The 18597-nt window shown below is 41.0% G+C and overlaps 3 protein-coding genes across 3 annotated transcripts; all 3 read left to right on the top strand.

The window, feature by feature from the left end:
- The first annotated feature begins 1554 nt into the window (after positions 1-1554).
- Positions 1555-3080, top strand: LOC5521818 (homeobox protein MSX-1). Its single transcript, XM_001641552.3, has 2 exons — positions 1555-1822; positions 2480-3080. Exons 1-2 carry the CDS (start codon positions 1555-1557, stop codon positions 2800-2802), a joined length of 591 nt encoding a protein of 196 aa, XP_001641602.2. The 3' UTR covers positions 2803-3080.
- A 3253-nt stretch (positions 3081-6333) lies between these two features.
- LOC125559792 (vegetative cell wall protein gp1-like) lies at positions 6334-6990 on the top strand. The gene has a single exon (XM_048721496.1). The coding sequence runs from the start codon at positions 6334-6336 to the stop codon at positions 6988-6990; it is 657 nt and encodes a 218-aa protein (XP_048577453.1).
- A 2528-nt stretch (positions 6991-9518) lies between these two features.
- On the top strand, positions 9519-13466 carry LOC5521726 (homeobox protein MSX-1). The gene is made up of 2 exons (XM_032367023.2): positions 9519-9937; positions 12804-13466. Exons 1-2 carry the CDS (start codon positions 9667-9669, stop codon positions 13055-13057), a joined length of 525 nt encoding a protein of 174 aa, XP_032222914.1. The 5' UTR covers positions 9519-9666; the 3' UTR covers positions 13058-13466.
- The last annotated feature ends 5131 nt before the right edge of the window (positions 13467-18597 follow it).

Here is an 18597-nt window from a genome sequence, read left to right as displayed (position 1 = left end):
TGTTAGTTTCGATCTGTAAGCGTGTGTACTCTAAAAAAATATATAAAAGGTATATTTCCCCAACCCCCCCCCCCCCCCCCCATACATCATATAGAACAAAATGACTTCAAAAATCTACATGTTCACCAGATTATTGGGAGTGAAATTACAAAGTGGAATTTGAAGCCCATTGTATGATACTCAATACAGTGTTATTTGCACTTTTGTTTCACTTTTGTTGTCAGAAATGGGATGCTTTCACGAAAGAGGAACCGTTTAAACTTATTGGCATTTACTCGATCGTCCAACCCGTTACCACTGTCCCCTTATGTCTTTTCAGTTTGTGGACGCGTAGCCGGCTCCCACTTTATCGCGCGTGCTAGCATCTGTTCGAGTTGTGTTTTTACCAGCTAATGGAGGTGCACGTCCAAGATGTAATCTTCGCGGCTGATCTTGCCGTGTCGGTAGAACCTCCCCGTGTGAACAAACATCCCCTCCACTCTATCAACAGCACTCTAAACTTGCCGCAATTACTGTCAAGGTCTTTTCAATGGAGTAAATTGACTGTGGATTTGTTTGTTTAAAGATGGCGTTAGATCTTTTCATCCTTCGTATTCACACACTTCCGAAGTTCATTAGCATGTGTATATCTGCCAATTGGCTGGCACGATACGTGCACGAGTTCCGAGGCTATATAGTTTTTTGATAGTTCTTTGAGATGGTGTGATTTCGGGGGAAGAAAGTAACTCACCGGTGGCCGTATCTGATAAAGACCCATCGCGCAGAAGATTGGAGTGCATAATTACATAGACAAGCGCTATTATTAGAGCCTCTTGACAGACGAGGAGCTAACTCCATTAAAATACATTAGCGATTCATATCTCGAGTTTTATGTACCACTGGGGGATCTAGTGACTGATTAGATAATGGATATGTCCAGGTCACCCCGCGACTACCAGATCACACAACGCGCAGCGAAACTTTAAAGGGACCTTGCACCACAAATAGGTATTGAAATGTATCGAGTCCAGCTAGGAGCGGTGTGGGCGTTAGTGTGTTAGGAGTCAATCCGGAGGTTGTTTTTAGGTACCATAACCGCTCCATGAAACAGATCAAACAACAGCCCGCGTCGCACAGTTCCCGCCGTATATCTAATGGATCGCCCAACAAGGGTAATCAAATATCAACCGCCCTATAAACACAAGGGGGGATGATACGAGGTATTCAACTGACGAAGCTATACTGACCTTTACTTCTTTTACGTGTTTTAGGAATAACAATTTCTTCCTCTATCATTGAATTGTGGCGGCCGTTTGTTTTTTTCCACTGTGAGGCAGTGCATTCTTGAGTGACTGGATTAGAGTTCATCTTGTGTAATCCGTTTGCTCATCTGGGACTAATAAATGCTTGACAGCCCTTGTATGATGTGTAAATATACTCCAACTAAATAAAATTCTTTAGCTCTAGTTCAATTTCTAATCAACACAGTGGTGGATGCTTCAGGCTGGTCTGACTCTCAGTTCCATAAACCACCTTTAACAGAATAGTGGCTTCAGATCCGGTTTTTCGGACCACATGGAAAAATCGAATAAGCCTGACCCGCTCAAGATCACTTCCGAACGAAGTTCACCTTCTAAGGATGAACCCTCATCGCCAAAACCGTTCCTTTCGTTCTCCATCGAAAACATTCTGAGGCGCGAACCATGTAAAACCAGTCCCTGTGAAGGGGAAATTGCTTACACTTCCGAGAACACTCCTAACAGTCCTGGCGTAAGCGAGAAACAAAGCCTTACCAAGCTCCCCTGGCTGTCTTATACCAGATACAGCCCACCCAAGCTTCCAAGTAAGTACCACAACTCAGATCCATTATTAAGTAGTGTATACTGCATCGTCCTCTACTTAGCACGTCTTAATGCGGTCTTCGGTGGCGCACGTGCAAGGGACGATAGTTCTGTGTTTATTAGGCGAGTAATACGTTGATTAGTATGCGTTATATGTCGTTATGACACAGTTTGTGTGGAAACACACACAGATCGTTTATTGGTGTAGACAATATTCCTTTCTGGTGAAAACATGACAATTTTCTTCGAATAGCGCCCATCGTATGGCCCAGATGGTTTAGCAGAGAGAAGCAGATAAAGTGATGTTACTTTCAATATTCTGTGCAACCCCGAGTAACGTAGACTTGCGTTAAAAGCCACACACGAAGAACGATTACAGTCAACCCTAGTTAGCAGATACATTAAACCTCGAGAAAGGGTTCAATGCTTCAGTCATAACATAGTCCTCCTACGAGAACATTCAAATAAAGTGTTTGCAAAAAAAATATTTAAAGCGGGATTATAGAAAAGGTGTCCTCGAAAATAGAGTCGTGCGCTTACGAAGACCTTAGCGCAATTAACTGTACGTAGCTAATAACCGCTAAATAAGAATTTTATTACAGCCGTATAAATACTCTCCCATGATCGAACCCTAACAGTTTTTATTTTCATGTCCTTAGGAGCACAACGACGCAAGAGCCGTAAGCGAAGATCTAGTGGTAACCCACGCGTCCCTTTTTCCACATCTCAGCTAATGGAGCTTGAACACAAGTACGTAGAGACGCGCTACCTGTCCGGCCCGGAGGTGGCCGAATTAGCAAACGGACTTAGATTGTCGGAGCATCGTGTAAAAATCTGGTTTCAAAACAGGCGGGCTCGGGAGAAGAAGGCCAAAGAAGAAGGGGGAATGGAGGACAAAGTAGACATGGGTGCATACACGCCTAGGTTGGTCTTAGAGCGCGGAAGATGTTACTTTCCTGGCTGGTTCGCTGCCGCAATTTGACACAATTAAATGGCGCAAAACGTGTGAAGTCTTAATCTTGATTTATGGAGTGATAAAACATAAAGAAACTAGAAAGGCATGGCCACCTTGTGAAAAGTGTATAGTTTTATTGGCCGTGGCGAATAGGAAAGACTCAAAATGACTCAACATGTTTATTATTATAAAAAGGTGGAGAATATTGATTGTGATGAAGGCTTTGTAATAGTCTAGGAAAATAATTGTGTAAATGAGACTTGATTGATCTCAGCACTTTGCGAAATATAGACTCAAAGCACATAGCCCGTAATTGTGTGAGGCTGACATTATCAAGCTTTGTTTAACCGGTGCCGTTGTATTCCACCCTTTCTCTTACTGTTTGTCGAACAGACACATTGTAAGCGAATGCGCTTTTTCTAGTGTACTTTTATTACAGCACAATGTTTAATCATGTATTGTACAAATTTTCGCGGCAAAGGTCACTTTCTATAAGGTGTGAATCTAATCGCTTTTAGCACTGGCTTGTGCCGACCAGATGTTGTTTTTAGTTCTTAGTTTGTACACCACATGTTTCCTTTGAGCCGCCGGTTTGTGCCAATTTCTCTAATTGGTTTCCCTGCGTTGATGGCTTTTCCTGCTTTTCAACTCTAAGATAAGCTCGGGCGTGACAATACATCGATAAATTACACATTCCGTTGAGGGGTCTGCAAAATCGTGTGTATATCTTCGCCCGTGGGGCCTGCAGTACATTCAGGCAAAGTCAACGGGGGCTTTAAATACTTCGCATTCTTAAAATAGTTTCCTTCGCACGTTTTCAACACCACACTGGTGTTGCCTCGGTTTTTGTATCACACTATTCGCGGGTGATAGAGGCTGTTAATGCTGACGTTTTAATAAAGTAATTGTCTGTTTTATAGCATAGTATATACCCCCGGAAATGAGCTGTTTGCTTCCTAGGTGTAGTACAACAACGGCTCTCTGTTTTTCACTTGTGTCAACAAAATAATCTTGAGAGCTGGGTTTTGTTATGTAAATTCATCCGCGCTTCGTTCGTTAAAACAGAGCGACCCCTGTGTCTCATTATAGGACGGTTGCCACCGAAAAAGACAGGAGCGTCTCTTCTGATAACGTGGTACCTGTTGACAAGCAAAACAACTAGCGCACATAAAAGAACAGTCTTCGTAGGACAAGCGCTTTGCAAGCGCATCGCCATGTGTCATACTAGGGTATGATTTGGACTGGTGGTTATTACAAAGACAAATAATAAATATAAAAATCCAAGAATAACAAAATGTCCCTTTGATAGCAGCATTTTGTACCGGCATAGCTAGCCGGCATCCTTTCTAGCCATTCAGCGCCCGTTACTTCTTAATTCCAGTGATTAATCACTGGTCACTTAACTGTTGGCTCATCTAATTGCTTGTTAAGTCGCCTGTCAACCCAGTCAACACAACAGTCCGTAGATTTCCACATTTGATGAGTTTTTATTGCTTTAATGTTTTTCCGCGCTGTACCTCCCGCGCAGGGATTTGGGAAGACGCGCGCACGCTGTCTAACAACAAACGGTTTGGAGATAAAAAGAATCATGCCCTTAATGTCCACAATGAAGGTAACATGGATGTACCTAGCTGATGTATTGAGACTGTAGCGGTCTATCAAGAGATGGCTCAGGCTAACCCGAGGTGATGGTGGCAGAAACTAATTAGCACTTATCAAGAGGTAAAACCTTGACATTCTTTTTATTCAATTAAAGCATTCAGGAAGCAGCTACCACAAAGCTGATGGTTCATGCATCTCTCGTCCTTCACTTGCTTTCTAGTTATATTTCCTGTATGTGGTGTTGTCGTATAGTGGAATAAAAAAAAGGATAGGAACTAGGATGGAACAGAAGGTACGATAATGCATAAATCGCGTTCGGATGAGATGGTGGAGCGAGACTGTTGTTTGTCCAAACTGCCTTGCTCCGTTTTTAAATGCGGGTGGATTCAGATTTTGCACGATTTATAACAGAAAAGGAAAGCGAGAGTTTGATAAGTTTTGTGTTGGGCCACAGAGCCAAATGTTATTCATTATTTTCCGACGTTATCCCTTCTCTCTTTTTTTTTAATTAAATCCTTACAAATTACTTCTACTGTCGTGTTCCTAACTATTATGATAATAGTTATCCGAACTCTCCGGGACCTTTGGACAGACTACGCACTGAGCCCCCCCAGGCTGGCAGTCCCATTCATGTGTCCTCTTCTAAAGAAGCTAGAAATAAAAAAACAATCAGGTCTTTGTCATCGGGTCGTAAAACGTCATACGAGGTCAGAACCGGAAACTATCTCATTGTGCGTTTGAGTACAATGCCATTACTGTGCTTTGCATTATCCTTATTTAAAGATACTTTGCAATTAAAGATAGGAAATCTGACATGATATACCTGAGATCCGTTTGCGACATGGCCACCACGCCCATGTGAGGAAGGGGGGGGGGGGGGGCGGCGGTATTTCACCGATATCAATAACCTTGTGGTGAATCGGTGCAATAAATCATCATGTCGAAACGCAGTGTAACGTGACCACGTCTAATCCGAGAAAATCTGTTCACACACACGTACTGTTTACACAGGTATTTATACGTGCAATTAATAAATCAAGTGATTCTATTGGCAGTAGCAAAGTGCATTAGTTTGGTGGATGGATTTTTAGTTTTAGAGTCTTTAATTTTGCAGGCGAATTAATAAAAAAATCTCTTGTGGTATAGTTTAGAACACCACTTTTACTAAATTCGCTTCACCGCCGTACACTCCAACTAAGATTATACCAACCATGCTTTCGCCGTCATTGCTTTTGTATTTTTGTCACCCATGCTTCTACTACCCATCCCCACATCGCCCGTGCTTCTACCCCTACCACCCCTACCACTCATCCCTACATCACCTATGCTTCTACTACCCATCCCCACATCGCCCGTGCTTCTACCCCTACCACCCCTACCACCCATCCCTACATCACCCATGCTTCTACTACCCATCACTACATCGTCCATGCTTCTACCACCCATCCCTACATCACCTATGCTTCTACACCTACCACCCATCCCCACATTCCCCATGTTTCTACCCCTACCACCCATCCCCACATCACCCATGCTTCTACCCCTACCACCCATCCCCACATCACCCATGCTTCTACCCCTACCACCCATCCCCACATCACCCATGCTTCTACCCCTACCACCCATCCCCACATCGCCCATGCTTCTACCACCCATCCCTACATCACCTATGCTTCTACCCCTACCACCCATCCCCATACCCCTACCACCCATCCCCAGGTATTTATACGTGCAATTAATAAATCAAGTGATTCTATTGGCAGTAGCAGAGTGCATTAGTTTGGTGGATGGATTTTTAGTTTTAGAGTCTTTAATTTTGCAGGCATATTAATAAAAAATATCTTGTGGTATAGTTTAGAACACCACTTTTACTAAATTCGCTTCACCGCCGTACACTCCAACTAAGATTATACCATCCATGCTTTCGCCGTCATTGCTTTTGTATTTTTGTCACCCATGCTTCTACCACCCATCCCTACATCACCCATGCTTCTACCACTCATCCCCACATCGCCCATGCTTCTACCACCCATCCCTACATCACCCATGCTTCTACTACCCATCACTACATCGTCCATGCTTCTACCACCCATCCCTACATCACCTATGCTTCTACTACCCATCCCCACATCGCCCGTGCTTCTACCCCTACCACCCATCCCTACATCACCCATGCTTCTACTACCCATCACTACATCGTCCATGCTTCTACCACCCATCCCTACATCACCTATGCTTCTACCCCTACCACCCATCCCCACATTCCCCATGCTTCTACCCCTACCACCCATCCCCACATCACCCATGCTTCTACCCCTACCACCCATCCCCACATCACCCATGCTTCTACCCCTACCACCCATCCCCACATCACCCATGCTTCTACCCCTACCACCCATCCCCACATCGCCCATGCTTCTACCACCCATCCCTACATCACCTATGCTTCTACCCCTACCACCCATCCCCACATTCCCCATGCTTCTACCACTACCACCCATCCCTACATCGCCCGTGCTTCTACCCCTACCACCCATCCCCACATCACCCATGCTTCTACCCCTACCACCCATCCCTACATCGCCCGTGCTTCTACCCCTAAAGCGTCCTTGATCCAACCCCCTGCCCATGCTCCTGTACTCATCTGTGCCAGCCTAAGCCACACCACGCCAATGGTAGTCATACTGCATTTCCTTGTTTTCACTGCCACGACAACGGCATTCTCGATTATGCACCGACTGCGCTTCTGCCACTAACTACTGTACACTTTCTGTGCTACCTAATGCCCGAGCAGTTACATTCTAAACTAATACACCACGCTCGTGCCTACCTCACCCTAACCACCCTGCAGTCGCCACCTGCAGTTGTCACAGTAATTGAGCTAACTTTTACATTTTATGAAATACTAACAGATAATTAGTCTAAAGTAAGTTGAGTTTGTGAGATGTATGAATGTATTCCGTACTCTATCCTCTGTGGTACGAAAGTGAGAATGTCATTTCTTTACTTCCACAAGAATTCGCCCCTAAATCTCCTCCCGTCTCACCGTTCTGGCTTATGGTATTTGGGTTCCCTTCAGCTCTATTAACATGCATAACTCTCATGCCTTCTAGTGTGAAGTTAAGCCATTTTGACGTATTCCTAGCTTAAGACGGACTAGTGGTTGCACTAGACCCGCCAACGGACATTCAATCAACTTGGTCTAGTTGTCTTAGCCGATAAAAGCTTTGAACTTTGATTAAGAAGCCAAGCTCTAATCAAGCTCAATTTTGCTCGGGCATCCATACGAAGGTATCACAAACCTTCGTACTTATTGATATTTACTATTCAAACTACTGTGCCAATGAGCTTAGGATTAGCAGAAATACACTGCCATATTTTGTGTAAGTTTGAACAAAGAAAGGAGATTAGTTGTTAGACTCTTTACTTGAGATTAAGAAACGGAAAAAATAATGAAAAATCGGATTTGGAAAATTGTTCTTTGATTTAAGAGTTTCGATGGACTATGTTTAGCTCTTGTTATGGATACGTATTGCGAAGCCGGGAATTCGTCTTAGGAGTCGGTATGACTAATGCGGCTGGAAAACTGTTCTTTAAGAGCTCTAAGGTTCCATTCCATTTAAAGATAGGTTTAATGCTCTGAAGCTTTTGTTTATCTGCCGGTATCATATCCTTGCTTAATCAATCGACTAGGATTACCGGGTACTTAAAACCTGATTACAAGAGATATGAAGCGGCTGCGCTCATCATTCAAATAACACCATCGGCGCTCTTGCATGCGTCTGTGTATAAAGCTAGGGCGTATTTATCTATCGGAAAGGCGCGCGGCGCTCAATTAAATTGACCTTTAGAGAAAGACGCCGTAATCTAAGGACTGTCTTGATGGTATCAATAGACTAGTTATAGACTTAATTTTTCCCCCGAAAACCTGCTGCCTATTCTTGCCTTGAAATTGAGCACTGTATTGATAAAGATGTCATTTCTAAAGGGTTGCCAGGAACTAGAGAAAACCCTTCTGGAAGTCGGCCGCAACGAATGTTCCCTTTTGTCATCAGTGTGACAGAACTGATCAAAAGTCAGACCTGTGTAAAAATAAGGTCTGAGTGTTATTAAGACAAACGCTTGGATAGCCCCCTCGTACTGCTGCCTCCCTTGTGGGTTGTTTAGCGATTAGACACGGTCTCGGAGCACGCCCCCAAAGTTCATAAGGCTCTAACTGGTCCCCGACTCAGACCAATCACGACGGTTCAACGTTCGTTTTACTAATTCGCCGCTTGGCATGTGTTTATAGAGTACTAATTCCTTAGTCATCTTGGGCGAAAATTAAATTTCCTTTGGACACCACTAGGTATCGTTAATGGGTTTACAAGTGTCTATCTTAATCACACTTCTTTACTGTACAAAGAGCACTCGTGAAAACAGATCGTTCCTATTGTTCAATACTCACGCGAAAGTAGGTGCTCTTCAAAACTCAAGTGCGCTATTGAAAATCATTGTTTGCTACGTCTGTGCAGGACTTAGAGCAATCGCCATCTACCCGCCCTGCTCCAAGCTGTGTCCAAGCTATGGGTGATCTAAACTTTCAAACCGCACATTTTATACACTTTATTCCACAGTTTGAGTGAAGTTTGTAAAGTTGGTACATTGGGGGAGTTTTTCTTTGACTTGTTTTTGCTTGTGTTTCCGGGGAGGTTACAAGCTGCTCGAAGCAAACTCCCTTTCGTAATGAATTCTAATTTGACAGCTTCAAGTGTTTATAAATAATTTTGCAAATCGTAATGAATTGGATGATTCGATACCACTCACGGTAACACAAGAGGACAATTAAAACTTTACGTTTGCCCAAATTAAAGCAAAGCAGGTCACGCCTGGTGAAAATAATGACTTTTATTGGCGCAGGAAATCAGTGAAAGAGTATGTGTATTTAGTTACTCACAAATCCCAAAACAAGCTATAAAGGGTTTTTTCCGATGAAATAATCCGCTGGTAATAAGCACCTAGTGACGACTCGATGACAGGGGAAATATTCGCTAAGAAGCGGGATTTGTAGGGAGCACGGGCTAAAAATGACAAGACCTGTCAGAGCCTTGATCAACGTCTCCATAATGAAACGTGAATTAAGCCTCTTTTGAAAGTATGCGTGTGCAAACAGACTGAAACAAAATCTAGTATTGTGGTGTTGGCTAGGCTAGAGTTAGGAGGGCGATCTTGTCTGTAAGCCGACATTCAGCAGCTGGCAAGGATTACATATCCCCCGCTAACCACAGATCGCTTAGTGCCCTTCCAACTATGAATAATAGAGAAGCCACCAAACCAAACACACCGCGAGATCAGACAGCTAAGCCTTTTTTGCCCTTTTCTATAGAGAATATCCTTCGTGAAGGGGCTTTTAGAAGTCGGCCGGACTCTCCAGAGCCTGCGCAGGATGAGATCAAAAGAGAGATTTCATTCACAACGAATGCTTCCAGTAAAGACGATGCTACAGCCAAGAAGATAGACAACATCTTCGTGAGGCTGCCGTGGTTGGCCTATACACGCTACTGCCCACCAAAGATTCCAAGTAAGTTTGCACCTTAGCCCTGCATGAGTATTATACTGCTATTTGATAGTGTTAACATACCCACTTATTGCTATTGTGGTGGGATTTATTGAGCGCAAGCCTGAGCTTTTCAACTAAAGAGCTTGATTTGGGGTTGGATGTGAGAGTGGGTTAACCAGGATGGATGGAGAGGAGTTAACCAGGCACCTAACGTGCTTGTTTCCTAGCTTACAGTCCATTCCTGCAATGCCTATTTTCTCCTTTAGCTTAAGCCCACGTTAAAAGCATCCGCAAGCACTGTCAAGATACGTTTTGTAGGCGGAAACACTCACGATTCCACTTGTGAGTCACTTGACCTCGAGATAAGTAAAGACATTCCATACTCCGTTTTTTCTATCTACTATCTTAATGCTGTAACATAAAACTACGTACTTCGGATGGAAGTGACGCTTTCGATGCGTTCACTGATAAAATATAATTTTTCGTAAAGACAGACTTCGCTAAAACGAGCATTTGTTCGTAATGGTTACCGCACCGCCACCCCTAGCAAGTGAACCGAAACGACGTCTGGCTCGTCATCGAATGGGTTTATTGGGTCCGCAAAATCTTACCGCGCGCTTAGCATAAGATTCTTCACTATGACAGTAGAGTGTGAATTGCTCTTTAAACAAAAGACAGCTCGTAGACAGAACTGTTCGCCACAAGCTAAGAGGCTTTTCATCGTGTACACTCTGGCTACAAAGCGCCTTGGGCTGCCGTGCTTTATTGCCCTCAAGGCAATGTTTAGTTACGTGGTGAATTCCAGGTCTGCTAGCCGTGTCTCTAAACCAGCTCGTGTCTAACAGGAAACTTTAGAATAGACAGGAAATCCAGCTATAACACCGACAACATTGCCAAAATAACTTTGTTTGATTTGTTATCCAAGATGGCGGGTTCGAGTGTGTAAACAGCTCTGGGCTTAAATGTCTTTTTGTCGCTCTCTTTAGAAGGTGTTGGATTTTCTCCAACATACGAGTCTGCAAGCAAAAAAAGTTTTTTTTTTCAGTTTAGAGGTCTAGTAATTAAATCCGCTTGAGTTAAATTACATCTCGCAAGTGCGAACAAACAGCCCGCCTCTTGTGTGTTAGAGCATCCTGTTTGCCCGGCCTTAGCCCGCAAATTAGTCAAAAAGAACCCGCAATATCCACTATTTCACTCTTCAACTATCCTCCGTTGATAAAAAAAAACCTGTTATACGTAGTAGTTTGCAGTAGTTTTTTTTCGTGGTTCGGTATTTGTTTAACATGGTACCACAAAAAGTGTTAAAAAATAAGCAATTGGTTACATCTTAGTTCGCTGTTGGGGGTAATTTTTTCCCTCTATCTTTAACTCAGGATTGTCAGATTTTATACACGTTCCGTCTGCATTGTGTGATCTTTTGTTCCCGAATAGTCTTAAGATGCGAAACATCAGGGAAAGTCACAAAAAATAGTGCTTTTGAGGGTTTTTCGCGATTCTACCAAGCCTACATTGCACAACAATAATTGCAATACGAAATTATTCCCCTTTTCCGAAATAGCACTTCTGAAAGGAAAGATTCTAAGAATGATATTGAGAACCAGAACAAGGACATGTTTTCTTGTTAATGATTTTCTTTTCTTATTTAGTTTGAAATTCTTTTAGAAAGAAAAATGCTCTATATCTATTCATCTTTGCTTATTCGTATCTCTCTTAAATTAAAAGCTGTGAGTTTTTGACCTGGCTTCATTCTACTTCTACTCTTCTACTTCTACAGCTATAACTTATTTACTGTTAACAGAACAGTTTCCAAAAAGCATTCAACCAGTTTTTCACTTTGAAATATATCAAACGCCGGAAAAAATGTCGCTGGTCCCATATAAAAACGAGCATGTTTGCCTGTCGGCTTAGCATCTTTCAGCCGACAAAACGGAATTAATATTTCTATCTCTTCAGAAAAAGTCTTTTCAAAGAAATTAAAATTCATGATTATGATCAAATATAACAAAAAGATGCAATTTCAAAAAGTTTTGTGTGTTGTCACACTTTCGGATCTTTACTGTATTGATTTGGGAAACTGTTTTGTTGGAGCGTTATCTTTTTTTAGGGCTCCTTCACACCTGTACCAGACCACTTCACTTCCAAGGGTTTTATTAAACAGTAATTTCCCAGTTTGGCGTTAAATACATTTAGTTCTACCAGGCTAGCATAATTGCGCATGATTTAAGCAGACTTCGGCCCAAACATCACGCCTAGCTTTATTCTCATTGTGGAGATAGCGAGGCCAGCTTTGCGCTAATTCCCCGCCACAATTGGACCGAGAACAAAGGGCAGTGCCTGCATATGTAGCGCTGGAATTTGGCCGAACAATGCATCAGAGGCGAGGTGTATGCTAGGGGAAGCAGATGGGGCGCGCCCTTAGGTTCGAACCCGTAGCTAGATCAGATGGCTTAGGGCTGCTTCCTTTACAATAGCACATTGAACGCGAGCAAAAGCCGCTAATCTGATGACAGATTACAGAGTGTAGAGAGTACAGAACCGATCTTATTGGGTGATTGAGTTATTGGTTTTTCGCAAAGGTAGAAATACCTAGACGTCATATGTTCGAAAGGGGAAATATTCCATTCTCGCATTTCTGGGATTATTTCTCTTCTCCATGAAATCCATTCAAAATATACAATAAGCCAACGGCGTACATTTAATAGTAATTTGTACATTTGTTTAGTAAAAAAAGATAAAAATTATAATATGATATGAATTATACTAGCCATCAACATTGTAAACCTGAGCGCAGTCCAATTTTGCATGCCAATGTTGTGGCTTTGTTCAAGAATTTGATATTAGGATTATAAGGGATTTATTACTAAGTCGTCTGCTTAATTCTTCCTAGGATCCAAACCCCGAAGAGGCAGTCGCAAGCACAAGCTGGATAGAAACCCACGGATCCCTTTTTCTGCGTCGCAGCTTGCCGCGTTGGAGGCGAAATTTCTAGATACGCACTATCTATCTAGCGTCGAGGTCCGAGATCTGTCTTCTTCACTCTCCGTAACAGAACATCGTGTGAAAATCTGGTTCCAGAACAGACGCGCTCGCGAGAAGAAGACCAAAGAATTTTGCGATTGCACTATCGACATTGAAAATTGATTTTGAACTCCAGTGGAATGTGTTTCAATAAATTATACGCGCTTGCTTGTTCGCGCGCGGTAGAGCGATCAGGTTTGCTCAGAATGAAAATATCATACTTCTCGCTTGCCTATTGCTTACGCAAAGAAGAAATAGAGATAAAAAGGCAAAGTTCGGAAATCGGACTACGGTGTTGGTTAATGACTAAGAATGCAAAGAGAGGTTTTAAAAATGTTATTTAAACAGACAGCGCAATCTGTCCGCCCTGATGGAGCAAGAAAGGAAGGCGATTGTCTTGACTGCCATCAACAGGGATCAGCTTGAAGAAAAGAGACAAACATTATGACCACACCAGACAGGCACAACCTATACATGTCCATGATCAATGTGTACATTCGAAAACCACAAATAAAACATGAAAGAAAAATTAGATCCTGTTGCATTAAAGTAAAGCTTAATCAAAAATTTCTAGGGAGATTCAAAACGAGTTTTTGTTTGCTATGGAGTGTTTTAATTAAAAAAAACAGTCCTATCTAGAATAGAGATTTCTATTGCATTCAAATAAATCGAGTGCGTTCAAATCTTTTTGTGAATCTGTATTTTTATTTACTTCTTCAGCCGCTACTTTACTTTAGAATCAAAGTTGCTTCCGATTTTGGTAAGAATTTTATGGTTTATTTATATAGTTGTCCAAAAAGCCTTGTTTTCTAATTTTTTTTTTAAACCTTTCATTTAGCTTTTGATTGCTTTCGGCGATAGGGAATTATTTTTTTTGTCTCAACTTCATCAAATCAATTGATGTTTCTCATTTGTGCAACTTTAGGAAACTTCCTTAAAGCAGATTCATAAAACTTGAACATAGATAAACATCTATTGGACTTTTCATTACATTATATTATACTTAAGCGCCTAATTAAATGTTAAACCATCACAAGTTCATATTTAATTTACAGAGCTACAGCCTGTTCTTATAATAACAAACTGTACGAAATAATAAAGATTTTGCGAACATTTTTTTCCCTAAAACAAGAATCTCTTTGTCTGATCACGAATATTACCATAAAGTGACAAAATAATTGTTTGACTATTTGTTGTATGAAACTTTTTATTAACAAATACTAAAAACGTTTGTAGAATGTAGAGGATCAATAACAGGATTATAGCAATATGAGCGGTATTTCATTTTTTTTCCGAAAGGAAAGGAATCTACATAAAGCTGTCACATAATATGAAAAGAGATAGACAAATATCAAAAGTTTAAATGTTTTTTTAAAGAAATAAAAAACACCCACCCAAGATTTAACTAACGCAACCCCATATTGCAGCACAGCGCAACAAATTTTCTAACCAATACTTTCCTGCCATTTGTGCGACACTTACCTTTCCAGATGCTTAACAATCCATTAAAAGGTGAAAATCTAGATGACTGGAATAAGAGGTGACATCTCTTGCTGTGATTTTTATCACTTCGTTGTTGCCTAATGATTCAATGCACACCTAGCTGAAACTACTCCGCCCTGAAAAACAGCTGAAGTAACCTGTTTTTATTTTATTTTTATTTTTTCAAATGCTAAAATTGTTACTGCTTTCAGTTGAAAATAATGCCATCCAATATTTTTAAATGTTGGCTTTAGGTTCCTGCAGTGCATTATAGTTACGTGTAACAAATATCGGTGAAATACCATAAATACCAAAGTGACAAAAATCCCTAGTCAAGGAAAAGAGTTGTCTTGATGCGAGCTTTTGGTTATTTTTTCGCGGAGCCAAAATACGTGCGGGAATATTCGTGCTTTTCTTTGTTAGAAGTGATTTTGTGATTTTTTTTACATTAAACATTAAAGGAATTAAATAACAGAAGGTCGGAATTTGATTTCGTTTTTGCGGATCCCCAAAACGAAGTTCGTTTTGCTCAAGAGATGAGAACAACAGAAAACGTCCTCTGTAACTCATTGGAGCAGCATTATTATTGTTCGCTCTGCCCCTTGTCAAGGTAACACACATCTTTTGTATTTCTCGTGATAGCTTGAATAAAAATGTCCTTGCACTGAACAAAAATATGGCTTTTACCAGTATAAACCTGCTCTATTTTATTCTTGTTTATATCATTTTATCATCATTCCCATATAATCCATCTCAGAGACATCTACGGTTAATGGTTAAAAATAGGCGCTTTTACGTTTAAAGATTGAAAACATATGCGTTTTATGATTGTGGTTGATTTTTTTTTTGCATCTTCTTTACAAGGGTTACGGGGTTTTTTTTCTCCACAAATTTGCGTTTGACGCTTGATTGTTTTTGCTATTTTATTGTTAACTGTCAACCCCATTTAGAGCCTCTGTGTGCGATGTGAAGCCGTTATGCTGTAATCACTCGTTTTAATCCACTAATTCCTATCGTTCATTTCGTTCTTTTACTGCAATTTTCAGTTTTCTATACATGGATATCAATGTTTTCCCCTATTATTTACAGTAGAATCGCATGCCTTTGAAAACACATTTTGTTCGACTTTAATGATGTTGGTTTTATTCCTTTAGCTCAGATGCACTTTAAGTTAAATCACATTTCTTAGAAATTACACCTTTTTATTTTAGACAATTTTGAAAATATATAGCGCACTAGCTCTCTGTTAAGCCTGTTAACTCTCCCTCTTTGTATATGACCCTACAAATCATTTATTATGAAATTAAAAGATGACCATTTTAATCAAACAGAGTAACAGGATATTGACGTGATTTGAAATTTCATCAAGATTTAAACTTTGCTTCATTTAGTGCAGCAATGACATTAAAACTACATATTGCGTGTATCTGATCACACCACGCCTTATCACATACAAGCTCTTGTAATTGATTTAACGAAACTATCCTGAAAGTAAATAGGAAAATGTATCCTATAATGACGTTAATTTAAACCTTATCAAAATTGTGAAATTGATTAAGAATGGCCTTTCTTTCAATCCTTCCGTCCGTTTTCAATAATTTCGGTGATGAAAGTTTGCCGATTATTTATTGATTCAATGTATCTTCATCTCCAAATAATTAAATACCAGTACCTCGATATTCACCCGCACTTATCATTCTATTACTTTTCGCTATCATAAATCAATATGTAATTACAGCGAGAACGACCGCGGATGGGTAGGAAGACGCGAAAGAAAATAGTACTTCATTCTAGCGCTCAAATCTAGACGAGTGTCTATAAAAATGATTGGCGTTCATACTTTTATAAGATAGAAACAAACCTAGAAACTTATTTTCACACAGAGAGTTGGTTTATAGTGCAAACGTCCCCGTTCTCGATAGACCGTGACTTAGTGTTTTCACATCAAGGTCAGGTTTTAGTGTAAAACGGCTGAAGCAGCAGATAGAGCGCATTTTCCCGTGTCGGTTTGAGATTTTTCGTTGTTTTGTCTGCCTTCGCCGGCGTCCTTTGTAAAAAATTCCCTAATTTCAAAAATCGGGCGCCCTTGTTTTCCCTTAGTGCTGCAGCAATTTATTGTGAGGCTCCGTTTTGCAAACAAGCGGGTAGATACTGTCACTTTCTCTGTTTTGTGATACATACACGAACAGGTGCAACTCTTTCATCCGCCTCTGATTTTTTTTAATCATGTGTCTTTCGCCTGTTTGCTCGATGCAGAGAGCAAGCTACAAGGGCATGTTCTGTTCGTGCGTAATGTAGTAGACGATCAATAGCCAGATGTAACAAGAGACAAACTTTTACAAGCACTAATATAGCGACGCGTTAAGTCACTTTATTCAAGGTTATTTTAAAGTATTCTTTCCAAGTTCAATAAAAAGCTCCCCTTTGTTACAGGGATAGTAAGGTATTGCTTTGTTCAGGGCACAAAGGACACGTTATAGTCCCCTCACCCAATATATGATGTACACAGTTTGTTACTAAATTACAAATAGCAGTCATATTACAAAAGAGGGTGCAGTGTGGTACATGATCGAGCTTTAGCTGCATAACAAGGGCCGGATCTAGGGGTGGCCAGAGCCCCCACCCCCACCTCCCCCCCCCCCCCCCGCCCTCCATTTTCGGATATTTGGCTTGAAACTAACAAGAAATATAAGGAAATCCAGAAAAGAACAATGAACCCCGCCCCCCTTTCTTGAAACACTTGCTTCTGCCCCCCCCCCCCCTTTTTGGAATTCCTTGATCCTTCCCTGATTACGCCACCTAATTTCGTAAAAACCTGGGGCACGGGGGCACGAAGGGCAGACCATATCTATATATTTAAAGGGCCCCCGAATCGTTCCTTCAAGTTCGTAAGGGCCCCCTTCCCCCCCCCCCCCCCCCCCGTAAGGGTTCGCAAGGCAAAAAGCTCGCAGGCTCAAGCGCTTTGCAAACCGTGCTCGCATTGCATATTTTGCGGCACTTGAACGCTTGCCTTTCATTCATGGTTTTTCTACCACATATGTACCTTAGCCAACCGATCTTATTTCCAACACCTTAAACTTTTAACTAGCGGATATGGGGTACTTACGTACTTAGGCCTCTTCATCCCTGATGGGACATAAGGGGGTCGGGGGGGTTAAACAACGCTTCTGCTCTGCCACGGAAAAGTGCAGCGTGGAAAAAAAGCAAACATAATTTACTCTTGGATGAATGCCTACCTAACCCTATTTTGTCTAATTGTTGCTCCTGGGAGGGCATGGGATAACACAATACAGTCCTTATTCACCGTGATCGGTGAGAGTCTGCTGGGGCGTGTCAAACTCACGACTCACTCTCCGCAAAACATAACAAATGCCACTACCTTTTAATAACTACGTAGGACCGATATATTGAACCTGTATAGAATGATAAGAATATTTTATAAATTAGTTAATCGATTTGCCCTAAGGCTGGTGCAACACATCAAGAGACACCGTGTCCCGTCGCACCCTCTCCCACCCCCTTTTGAGTTAACTTCTCTGTTTTACTTCTCTGTTTTACATGTCATTGTTTTATCTTTGGTATTTTTGGTCGATTATGCTATGCTGTTGTTAATAACTAGCCTTAGAGTGTAGCTTTTGAAATAAAAGCAATAACATAGGAGGTATTTAATATTGAAGAATAAACTTTTTTTAAGGATATTGCTTTTATTTCTTCAGTTGTATTTTAAATACAATAGCTTAGTAATTAACACAACAAATCTTCGCTGTAATAAGACTAACAATATTTCATAAGACCAAGTAAAAATAAAAACATGTTTATCGTCTGATAAGATCAAAATATCTTTATTTATTTATTTTTTCCTTGGTTAATCAAAGATGTAAAAGCCTTGAAACGGGAAAGTCTGCCTTTATTTCAGTGCCCAGGCACCGCTAACGCACGAAATTTGAACATCTGAGGAACAAACAATCAAAAAAGCAGCAGAAATATCTAAATAAAAAAATAAAAACAAATATATTGATGCGGCTCCGAAGAAGGATGCGGGCGGGGACGATAAACGTGTCTTTTTTTTTTACTTGGCCTAACGATAAGCTCCTAGAAGATCACTCTTGTAAATTATAACCTCTTAATTATTCCTCGCTCTTATTAAATACTGGGATTACACCAAATCTTTCTAGAAACAA

Source organism: Nematostella vectensis, chromosome 2 (genome assembly GCF_932526225.1).
Source record: "Nematostella vectensis chromosome 2, jaNemVect1.1, whole genome shotgun sequence".
Taxonomy (NCBI): Eukaryota; Metazoa; Cnidaria; class Anthozoa; order Actiniaria; family Edwardsiidae; genus Nematostella; species Nematostella vectensis.
Note: the sequence above shows the minus strand (reverse complement) of the source record. Positions and strands in the feature narration are given on the sequence as shown.